This window comes from Schistocerca gregaria, chromosome 1, assembly GCF_023897955.1.
Source record: "Schistocerca gregaria isolate iqSchGreg1 chromosome 1, iqSchGreg1.2, whole genome shotgun sequence".
Classification (NCBI taxonomy): Eukaryota; Metazoa; Arthropoda; class Insecta; order Orthoptera; family Acrididae; genus Schistocerca; species Schistocerca gregaria.
Window position 1 is genome coordinate 383,768,766 of NC_064920.1, and position 12,284 is coordinate 383,781,049.

The 12,284-nt window shown below is 42.3% G+C and overlaps 1 protein-coding gene across 1 annotated transcript in view; it reads right to left on the bottom strand.

The window, feature by feature from the left end:
- Positions 1-12,284, bottom strand: part of LOC126348491 (splicing factor 3B subunit 2-like) — a 113,505-nt gene that overhangs the window by 68,027 nt on the left and 33,194 nt on the right. The window contains exon 5 of the mRNA XM_050002359.1: positions 7,020-7,380. Within this exon, the coding sequence (XP_049858316.1) occupies positions 7,020-7,380 (361 nt within the window). The remainder of the gene's footprint in view (positions 1-7,019; positions 7,381-12,284) is intronic.

Below are 12,284 nucleotides of genomic sequence, written 5' to 3' on the forward strand. Positions count from 1 at the left end.
TGAAAAAGAAATGGCCTAAGCGAAAATGGAAAGTTGGCGAAAAGAATGTACAATGTGAAAGTCTGGTAGCTCCTGAATATATACTAGTTCCACCGCTTCACATCAAACTCGGTCTGATGAAACAATTCGGGAAGGCCATGGATCCAACAGGCTGTGGGTTTGCATATCTAGCTACCAAATTCTCCGGTCTTTCAGCTGCAAAAATAAAGGAAGGTGTATTTGTGGGTCCACAAACCAGGGAGCTGCAGAAATATGCAAATTTTGAAGTACGTTTAACTGATAAAGAAAAAACCGTATGGGACTGTTTCAAGATGGAAGAAGAAGAGTTACTAACTACAAAGCAATGGTGAAAGATATGATCAAAGCATATCAGGATTTGAGGTGCAATATGTCTTTGAAAGTACATATGATGGACTTTCATCTGGACTACTTCACCGAGAGTAGTTGTGATGTATCGGATAACATGGGGAAAGATTCCATAAAGACATTTCCACCATAGAAAGGCGCTAAGAAAGGAAGTGGGTGTCTTCTATGTTAGCAGATTATTGCTGGAATATCATTCGAGAGAAGAAAGATTCACAATACAAGAGAAAAAAGTGATGTGCATTACAAGGCAGTGGTTCATTGTTTGTCAATTTTCTGTAATTTCTCAAGGCAAATAAATGCTTCAAAGTGTATACGCAAAGGTTACAGTGTTATATGTTAGATCCCATCCTCCATTAATGTGATGAACTTATAACATCATAAAGATGTGCATTTGTTTGTCGAATTTCACCTCACATTTGCTGCACTATATCAGAAACTGAAAAGAGAAATAAAATTGTGATTACTCATAAACTATCCCTGACAGGAAAAAACCAAAAACTGTTTTCAATTCAGCACTCAAAATACAACTAGCATCACGAGAGAGAGAGAGAGAGAGAGAGAGAGAGAGAGAGAGAGAGAGAGAGAGAGAGAGCGAGAGAGAGAGCGAGAGAGAGAGAGAGAGAGAGAGAGAGAGAGAGAGAGAGAAAGAAACTTCCACATGGGAAAAATATATTAAAAACAAAGATTCCAAGACTTACCAAGCGGGGAAAACGCCGGCAGACAGGCACAAGAACAAAACACACAAACACACACACAGAATTACTAGCTTTCGCAACCGATGGTTGCTTCTTCAGGAAGGAGAGGGAAAGACGAAAGGATGTGGATTTTAAGGGAGAGGGTAAGGAGTCATGCCAATCCCGGAAGCGGAAAGACTTACCTTAGGGGGAAAAATGGATAGATATACTCTCACTCTCACTCTCTCTCTCTCTCTCTCTCTCTCTCGCACGCGCGCACACACATACATACATGTATGTGTGGATGGATATGCGTGTGTGTGTGTGTGTGTGTGTGTGTGTGTGTGTGTGTGTGGGCGCGCGCGCGCGCGCGAGTGTACATCTAGTAATTCTGTGTGTGTGTTTGTGTGTTTTGTTCTTGTGCCTGTCTGCCGGCGTTTTCCCGCTTGGTAAGACTTACCAAGCGGGAAAGCGCCGGTAGATAGGCACAATGAATAAAACACACACACAGAATTTCGAGCTTTCGCAACCGGCGGCTGCTTCGTCAGGAAAGAGGGAAGGAAAAGGAAAGATGAAAGGATGTGGATTTTAAGGGAGAGGGTAAGGAGTCATTCCAATCCCGGGAGCGGAAAGACTTACCTTAGGGGGAAAAAAGGATAGATATATACTCGCGCACACACACACACACATATATCCATCCATACATACACAGACACAAGCTGACATATTATTGAAAATAATATGTGAGTGTGTGTATGTATGTGTGTATGTGTGTGCGCGCATGCGAGAGAGAGAGAGAGAGAGAGAGAGAGAGAGAGAGAGAGAGAGAGTATATATCTATCCTTTTTTCCCCCTAAGGTAAGTCTTTCCGCTCCCGGGATTGTAATGACTCCTTACCCTCTCCCTTAAAATCCACATCCTTTCATCTTTCCTTTTCCTTCCCTCTTTCCTGACGAAGCAGCCGCCGGTTGCGAAAGCTCGAAATTCTGTGTGTGTGTTTGTGTGTTTTATTCATTGTGCCTATCTACCGGCGCTTTCCCGCTTGGTAAGTCTTGGAATTTTTGTTTTTAATATATTTTTCCCATGTGGAAGTTCCTTTGTATTTTACTTATATAGACACACACGCGCACACGCGCGCGCGCACACACACACACACACACACACACACACACACACACACACACACACACACACACACACACACACACACACACACACACACACACACACACACACACACACATCCATCCATACAAATACAGACACAAGCAGACACATTTAAAGGCAAAGAGTTTGGGCAGAGATGTCAGTCGAGGCGGAAGTGCAGAGGCAAAGATGATGTTGAATGACAGGTGAGGTATGAGTAGCTGCAACTTGAAATTAGCAGAGATTGAGGCCTGGTGGATAACGAGAAGAGAGGACATATTGAAGGGCAAGTTCCCATCTCCGAAGTTCGGACAGGTTGGTGTTGGTGGGAAGTATCCAGATATCCCGGACGGTGTAACACTGTGCCAAGATGTGCAGGCCGTGCACCAAGGCATGTTTAGCCACAGGGTGATCCTCATTACCAACAAACACTGTCTGCCTGTGTCCATTCATGCGAATGGACAGTTTGTTGCTGGTCATTCCCACATAGAAAGCGCCACAGTGTAGGCAGGTCAGTTGGTAAATCACGTGGGTGCTTTCACACGTGGCTTTGCCTTTGATCGTGTACACCTTCTGGGTTACAGGACTGGAGTAGGTGGTGGTGGGAGGGTGCATAGGACAGGTTTTACACCAGGGGCGGTTACAAGGGTAGGCAGAGGGTAGGGAAGGTGGTTTGGGGATTTCATAGGGATGAACCAAGAGGTTACGAAGGTTAGTGGACGGCGGAAAGAGACTCTTTGTGGAGTGGGGAGGATGTCATGAAGGATGGATCTCATTTCGGGGCAGGATTTTAGGAAGTTGTATCCCTGCTGGAGAGCCATATTCAGAGTCTGATCCAGCCCCAGGAAGTATCCTGTCACAAGTGGGGCGCTTTTGGGGTTCTTCTGTGAGAGGTTATGGGTTTGAGGGGATGAGGAAGTGGCTCTGGTTATTTGCTTCTGTACAAGGTCGGGAGGGTAGTTGCGGGATGCGAAAGCTGTTTTCAGGTTGTTGGTGTAATGGTTCAGGGATTCAGGACTGGAGCAGATTCGTTTGCCACGGAGGCCTAGGCTGTAGGGAAGGGGGAAGAGGGAAGACTTACCAAGAGGGAAAGCGCCGGTAGACAGGCACAATAAATAAAACACACACACAGACATTCTAGCTTTCGCAACCAATGGTTGCTTCTTCAGGAAAGAGGGAAGGAGAAGGAAAGACGAAAGGATGTGGGTTTTAAGGGAGAGGGTAAGGAGTCATTCCAATCCCGGGAGTGGAAAGACTTACTTTAGTGGGAAAAAAGGACAGGTGTACACTCGCACACACACACATATCCATCCGCACATACACAGACACAAGCAGACATTTTATGGTCAGGAGTGTGTTTTGCAATAGGGTGGGCAACTCTGGTCTCCGCCACAGATAGAGGATGGTCTTTCATTTGGGTGAACAGCTGGAAAACGCTATGCAGAAATTGCAGCAGATTTGGTATATGATGTGACTGCTTTCCCAGATGGCTCTGACTCTGATGGGATGGATCAGTTCCACTGACAGGCTTCACCTTAAGATCCACACCCAAGTTCAATCATGCTTAACCACGTTGGACTCTTCAAAGACCTGCTCATGTTCTCCTGATTTACGGTAGTAGTAACACTTTTTGCTACTAATACTAACAACCAAAGCCAAACTAGCCCCATCAGAGAATCTCGACTCTTCCAGTTTGTACCACTATCCAACCATTACCTCCAGCCCCTCTCTCATCAAACTATTCTCGTATCTTCCAGGAATTCCTTACCTCCAACTTGATCTCACTTTACCCCCTAAGGTCCCTTCTCAGGACCACAAACCTCTCGATAGAAGACAGAACAGTCATCTGCATCTGCAGGCCAGATCCTTATTTACTCATCCTTCCTGCAGAAAATTGCTCCACCATTATCACAATGATCTGCAGTGATCACCTGACGGAAGGCACTGTGCGAGTCCTGCACGCACAAGCCTAATCATAGTAGCCCCATCCCAGAGGTCCAATATAACCTAAAATTGCCAGTCAAATCCTTAGTTCCATCCCAGCCTATTCTCCCCCATATTCACCTCCCTCCTCATCTCAATGAATGGCCCACACACTCACCTTCCACACACTTTCGATATTCATTAACCCAATAATCCTGAACACTACATAGTAGCTGATTACTGTCCTGCTGAATCTTCATTCTCTTTGACCAATGCCTCCGAACCAACTGCTTACAGTACAGTATCCTGTATTAGAGATATGAAATGCTTCCTCCACCAACTCTCAACCTTACTCATCACATTACCACTTGGGTCCCCACTTGTCACTGTTTGGCACCACCTCCTTATACAACATCGTCACCCATTCTCTGATCTCTCAGATTCTCTCAGCATGGTTGATTAAAGGTATACTTCTGGTTGTACAGGCGTGTTGTGGTTTCTATTTAATGCACTCTACTTTGACAACTGACCTATAAAATGGAAACAAAGTAGACTCAGAAATACACCATTAACCTGTCATGCTCTTGGTTTTATCTTTTTCAAATACTACCTCCCCCAATATCCTTCTGATTTCAAACTCACCACCTCATTCATTATGCATTAACTAATTACGTGCTCTCACACAACTGCTTCTCTTTTGAAGGGAAGAAATACAAACAAATACATCACATAGCCATTGGCACCTACATGACAGTGCCCTATCCCATCCTACTTATGGGTCATGTAGAGGAAACCCTTCCTAGCCACACAAACCCTTTCCTAGTTCAGGTTCATTGATTATATCACGACCTCATCTTTTCTCTAGTTCACTTCAGCTGTTCTTCCTCAGCCCAGCATACACCTTCCTGGAAGTAGACTTGCACATTACTGATTGCTCCATCAATACATCTGTCCATTAAAAGCCTAATGACCATCAACAGTATCTTCATTTTGATAGCTGTCACCCCTTCCACACTAACAAATTGCTCCCTTATAGCCTGACCACCCTGGATGGCTCATCTGCAATGACGAGAATTTCCTTGATCCATATTCTGAAGGTCTCATTAAGGCCTTCACAGGCAGTCGCTATCCCCTGAACCTAGTGCGCAGACAAATTTCCCATGCTCTAATCTCACACATCCCTAATCTTCCGCCCAATCCAAACAAAAATGGCTCTGAGCACTACGGGACTTAACTACTGCGGTCATCATCAGTCCCCTAGAACTTAGAACTACTTAAACCTGACTAACCTAAGGACATCACACAGGCAGGATTCGAACCTGCGACCGTAGCAATCGCGCAGTTCCGGACTGCGCGCCTAGAACCGCGAGACCACTGAAGCCGGCCCAATCCCAACAACCAACTGCAAAGGATAACCATTTTCCCTCATCACCCAGTTGTTGTTATTGTTGTTGTGGTCTTCAGTGCTGAGGCTGGTTTGATGCAGTTCTCCATGCTAATCCATCATGTGCAAGCTTCTTCATCTCCCAGTACCTACTGCAACCTACATCCTTCTGAATCTGTTTAGTGTATTCATCTCTTGGTCTCCCTCTACGATTTTTACCCTCCAATACTAAATTGGTGATCCCTTAATCCCTCAGAACATGTCCTACCAACCGATCCCTTCTTCTAGTCAAGTTGTGCCACAAACTTCTCTTCTCCCCAATCCTATTCAATACCTCCTCATTAGTTGTGTGATCTACCCATCTAATCTTCAGCATTCTTCTGCAGCACCACATTTTGAAAGCTTCTCTTCTCTTCTTGTCCAAACTAGTTATCGTCCATGTTTCACTTCCATACATGGCTACGTTCCATACAAATACTTTCAGAAACGACTTCCTGACACTTAAATTTATACTCGATGGTAACAAATTTCTCTTCTTCAGAAATGCTTTCCTTGCCATTGCCAGCCTGCATTTGATATCCTCTCTACTTCGGCCATCATCAGATATTTTACTCCCCAAATAGCAAAACTCCTTTACTACTTTAAGTGTCTCATTTCCTAATCTAATTCCCTCAGCATCACCCAACTTAATACTACATTCCATTATCCTCGTTTTGCTTTTGTTGCTGTTCTTCTTATACCCTCCTTTCATGACACTGCACATTCCATTCAACTGCTCTTCCAAGTCCTTTGCTGTGTCTGACAGAATTACAATGTCATCAGCGAACCTCAAAGTTTTTATTTCTTCTCCATGGATTTTAATACCTACTCCGAATTTTTCTTTTGTTTCCTTCACTGCTTGCTCAATATACAGATATCCAGTATCATACTGAAATGTAATAACTGAACCGTATCCTTCATCAGACTTTCTAACTAATTATCATCGTACCTGGAAATGAGGAACATTCAACCCAAAATTTATCCTACCCCTCCCAAAGAGGTGTTATATTGCCCATGTAATCTACACCATATCCTAGTCCAACACTATGCCTTTTGCCAAATTGGTCATCTCTCTGTGGAACATCTGATACATTCACCCAATATATCCACTCCAGTCCCCTTGTAGGTTTATCCTATCCCATCAGAGGCAGTGACACCTGGGAAAGCAATCATGTCCATTTACTGAGTCTGCTGCTATTTCTGCACAGTATTTTACAAGGGGATTATCACCAACCAGCTGTCCACTCGAATGAATGTACCACAAAACTTTGGAAAAGAGCAGAGTTGGTCACCCAATGGCACACATCCTGAGCACAACATGCTCAAATCTACAAACCACCAGAAGTTTCCATTACCAATTTTTCAACAGTAATTAATTATGTCTTTCTGAAACACAATTTGTATAGTTCTCATTGCAATAAAGGTGAACAGATTTTACATCTTCTTTCTGTTTTCCCTCTACGATGAATAAGAAAATAGTTACTCACTCTATTTCCACGTCAGGCTCTTTTTCACCAGTCTCCTTATCTGGCTGCTTCTTTGCCTCTGCCTTCTGCTTTTGCTGTTCCTGTTGCCTATGTCTTGCTCTTTTCTTTCGTTTCTTTTTCCTTTTGTTCTTGCTTTGTCGTTCTGCCTGAGGCTGCTGAGCCTGCTGTGCAGGAGGTTCAGAGGCTACAGTTTTGGGCTTGATTTTTTTCTCCTGTTCTTGTTCTTCCTCTTCTTCCTCCTCCTCCTCCTCTTCTTCTTCTTCTTCTTCCTCCTCATCTTCCTCTTCTCCTTCATACACATTTCTCAGACCTGGGGTGCTGATGACTGGCGCAGGAGGTGGCTCAGGAACTTCTTGCTCCTCTATAGTAAAACAGTGGTGGTTAAAATAATGAGAGAAATATAGTTATGCATTTGCAAAACGTTTCAAAATTAAAACAGAGTCAACATAATGAAATGTTAGAATCACAAATCCATCCACCTACCTTGAAAAACACAATGTAATTCGATAGATAAAAATTCTACCCATCAAGCAGCAGCAGGAAAACACATATATATAAAAAAAAGTATTATGTATGCAAGCTTTCAGAGCCTGTGACTCATTCTTCTGGCAGAATGGTTGAAGGGGAAAGAAGAAGTGTGAAGGAAAATGACTAGTGTGATTTAGGAGAAGGGGTAGAGTTCAGAAAAGTCACCCAGAACCCCGAGACATAGCAGATAGGATCAGAAGGATCTCACCCCGTTCAGTAAGTCTCCCGTGACCTGGGGTTCTGGATGACTTTTCTGACCTCTACCCCTTTTCCTAAACCTCACCAATCCTTTTCCTTCTTCGCCCCTTTTCCTTCTCCTTCAACCCTTCTGCCAGAAGGGGGCAATGGCTCCAAAAGTTGGCATACGTAATACCATTTTTATACATGTTCTCCCGCTGCCACTTCGTGAGTAGATTTTTTATCTGTCCAATTACATGTATCTTAAAAAATTGATTATTTTCATTTATCTATGTTAAAAATATTTTGTTTAATTGCTCACATAAATTTCACATCATAGCTTCAACACCCCCCCCCCCCCCCCCCCATGAACCATGGACCTTGCCGTTGGTGGGGAGGCTTGCATGCCTCAACAATGCAGATAGCGTACCGTAGGTGCAACCACAATGGAGGGGTATCTGTTGAGAGGTCAACCAAATGTGTGGTTCCTGAAGAGGGGCAGCAGCCTTTTCAGTAGTTGCAGGGGCAACAGTCTGGATGATTGACTGATTTGGCCCTGTAACAATAACCAAAACGGCTTTGCTGTTTTGGTACTGCGAACGGCTGAAAGCAAGGGGAAACTACAGCTGTAATTTTTCCCGAGGGCATGCAGCTTTACTGTATGATTAAATGACGATGGCGTCCTCTTGGGTAAAATATTACAGAGGTAAAATGGTCCCCCATTCGGATCTCCGGGCGGGGACTACTCAGGAGGACGTCGTTATCAGGAAAAAGAAAACTGGCATTCTACGGATTGGAGTGTGGAATGTGAAATCCCTTAATAGGGCAGGTAGGTTAGAAAATTTAAAAAGGGAAATGGATAGGTTAAAGTTAGATATAGTGGGAATTAGTGAAGTTCGGTGGCAGGAGGAACAACACTTTTGGTCAGGTGACTACAGGGTTATAAACACAAAATCAAATAGGAGTAACGCAGGAGTAGGTTTAATAATGAATAGGAAAATAGGAATGGGGGTAAACTACTACAAACAGCATAGTGAACGCATTATTGTGGCCAAGATAGATACGAAGCGCACACCTACTACAGTAGTACAAGTTTGTATGCCAACTAGCTCTGCAGATGATGAAGAAATTGAAGAAATGTATGATGAGATAAAAGAAATTATTCAGGCAGTGAAGGGAGACGAGCATTTGATAGTCATGGGTGACTAGAATTCGACAGTAGGAAAAGGGAGAGAAGGAAACACAGTAGGTGAATATGGATTGGGGCTAAGAAATGAAAGACAAAGCCGCCTGGTTGAATTTTGCACAGAGCATAACTTAATCATAGCTAACACTTGGTTCAAGAATCATAAAGGGAGGTTGTATACATGGAAGAACCCTGGAGATACTAAAAGGTTTCAGATAGATTATATAATGGTAAGACAGAGATTTAGGAACCAGGTTTTAAATTGTAGTACATTTCCGGGGGCAGATGTGGACTCTGACCACAATCTATTGGTTATGAGCTGTAGATTACAACTGAAGAAATTGCAAAAAGGTGGGAATTTAAGGAGATGGGACCTGGATAAACTGACTAAACTAGAGGTTGTACAGAGTTTCAGGGAGAGCATAAGGGAACAATTGACAAGAATGGGGGAAAGAAATACAGTAGAAGAAGAATGGATAGCTTTGAGGGATGAAGTAGTGAAGGCAACAGAGGATCAAATAGGTAAAAAGACGAGGGCTAGTAGAAATCCTTGGGTAAAAGAAGAAATATTGAATTTAATTGATGAAAGGAGAAAATATAAAAATGCAGTAAATGCAGCAGGCAAAAAGGAATACAAACGTCTCAAAAATGAAATCGACAGGAAGTGCAAAATGGCTAAGCAGGCATGGCTAGAGGACAAAAGTAAGGATGTAGAGGCTTATCCCACTAGGGGTAAGATAGATACAGCCTACAGGAAAATTAAAGAGATCTTTGGAGAAAAGAGAGCCACTTGTATGAATATCAAGAGCTCAGATGGAAACCCAGTTCTAAGCAAAGAGGGGGGAGCAGAAATGTGGAAGGAGTATATAGAGGGTCTGTACTTGAGGACAATATTATGGAAATGGAAGAGGATGTAGATGAAGATGAAATGGGAGATACGATACTGCGTGAAGAGTTTGACAGAGCACTGAAAAATCAAAACAAGGCCCCGGCAGTAGACAACATTCTGTTAGGACTACTGACAGCCTTGGGAGAGACAGTCCTGACAAAACTCTACCATCTGCTGAGCAAGATGTATGAGACAGGCAAAATACCCTCAGACTTCAAGAAGAATATAATCATTCCAATCCCAAAGAAAGCAGGTGTTGACAGATGTGAAAATTACCGAACTATCACTTTAATAAATCACAGCTGCAAAATACTAACGTGAATTATTTACAGGCAAATGGAAAAACTGGTAGAAGCCGACCTCGGGGAAGATCAGTTTGGATTCCGTAGAAATGTTGGAACACGTGAGGCAATACTGACCTTACGACTTATCTTAGAAGGAAGATTAAGGAAAGGCAAACCTACATTTCTAGCATTTGTAGACTTAGAGAAAGCATTTGACAATGTTGACTGGAATACTCTCTTTCAAATTTTAAAGGTGGGAGGGGTAAAATACAGGGAGCGAAAGGCTACTTACAATTTATACAGAAACCAGATGACAGTTATTAAAGTCGAGGGGCATGAAAGAGAAGCAGTGGTTGGGAAGGGAGTGAGACAGGGTTGTAGCCTCTCCCCGATGTTATTCAATCGGTATATTGAGCAAGCAGTAAAGGAAACAAAAGAAAAATTTGGAGTAGGTATTAAAATCCAGGGAGAAGAAATAAAAACTTTGAGGTTCACCGATGACATTTTAATTCTGTCTGACATTGTAATTCTGTCAAAGGACTTGGAAGAGCAGTTGAATGGAATGGACAGTGTCTTGAAAGGAGGGTATAAGATTAACATCAACAAAAGCAAAACGAGGATAATGGAATGTAGTGGAATTAAGTCGGGTGATGCTGAGGGAATTAGATTAGGAAATGAGACACTTAAAGTAGTAAAGGAGTTTTGCTATTTGGGGAGTAAAATATCTGTTGATGGCCGAAGTAGAGAGGATATCAAATGCGGACTGGCAATGGCAAGGAAAGCATTTCTGAAGACGAGAAATTTGTTACCATCGAGTATAAATTTAAGTGTCAGGAAGTCGTTTCTGAAAGTATTTGTATGGAGCGTAGCCATGTATGGAAGTGAAACATGGACAATAACTAGTTTGGACAAGAAGAGAATAGAAGCTTTCGAAATGTGTTGCTACAGAAGAATGCTGAAAATTAGATGGGTAGATCACGTAACTAATGAGGAGGTATTGAATAGGATTGGGGAGAAGAGAAGTTTGTGGCACAACTTGACTAGAAGAAGGGATCGGTTGGTAGGACATGTGTTGAGGCATCAAGGGATCACAAATTTAGCATTGGAGGGCAGTGTGGAGGGTAAAAATCGTAGAGGGAGACCAAGATATGAATACACTATGCAGAATCAGAAGGATGTAGGTTGCAGTAGGTACTGGGAGATGAAGAAGCTTGCACAGGATAGATTAGCATGGAGAGCTGCATCAAACCAGTCTCAGGACTGAAGACCACCACAACAACAACAGCTTCAACACAAATACATCTGGTCACTATGAAGAAACTTCATTTGTATGTGAACACAATGGAATCCTTTGCCCGTGATTTGTGCCTCTCTACCTTGAATATGGCAACATTATGTAGTTTCTTCATCATCTCAATCAACTGTCATTCACTGTAAATGTACTGTTCTGTATACATTGAAACAAATCATTGCTACAGCTGAAAAGATGTGATGAATGACAGAAATAAATCCTTGAATTCAATACTAGACCATTGGATTTGTAATCTGTCACTCACTCACTCACTGAACAACATTCAAGTGCGAACTCAAATTTTCCTCAAAAGGTTGCAACATGTAATATTTTATGTAAGGGGTCATGACCGCATTCTTGATGCGTGATTACTAATCACCAGTAAACACCCAATTCTTTAAAGAATTGAACTCACCTGCATAAAATAGCTTCAAACTACTGATTATCTTACAAATGAGTTTATGTGTTTTAAATAATTGGTGTTCAGCACATAAGTGAGAAAAGTTTTAGTAAAGATTTGAAATTATTGTTAAAGTTAACTGGAAGATGATAAGTGATCTTATTCCACAGCACTGGATGACCATAGTCTGGGTAATTTGGGCTCCATTTTTTTTAAAAAAAAGCTAGTTTTCCATGCATCTCAGTCTTTATGACAGATCTCCTGAACTATGTATGCATCATACAGAGATATAATTTTTCAGGTACATATACAGTGGTGTGTGTGGATATTGTCTGTGAATTTTGTTGCAAATATAGTTGACAGTAAAGAAGTAAATTAAACTCCACGCCTAATGCTAAAGTTTGACTGCATCAAGCGCGAAAATACAGTAAGCAACAAAATTTATTCCTTTCATCATCGTGTGTGTGTGTGTGTGTGTGTGTGTGTGTGTGTGTGTGTGTGTGTGTGTTT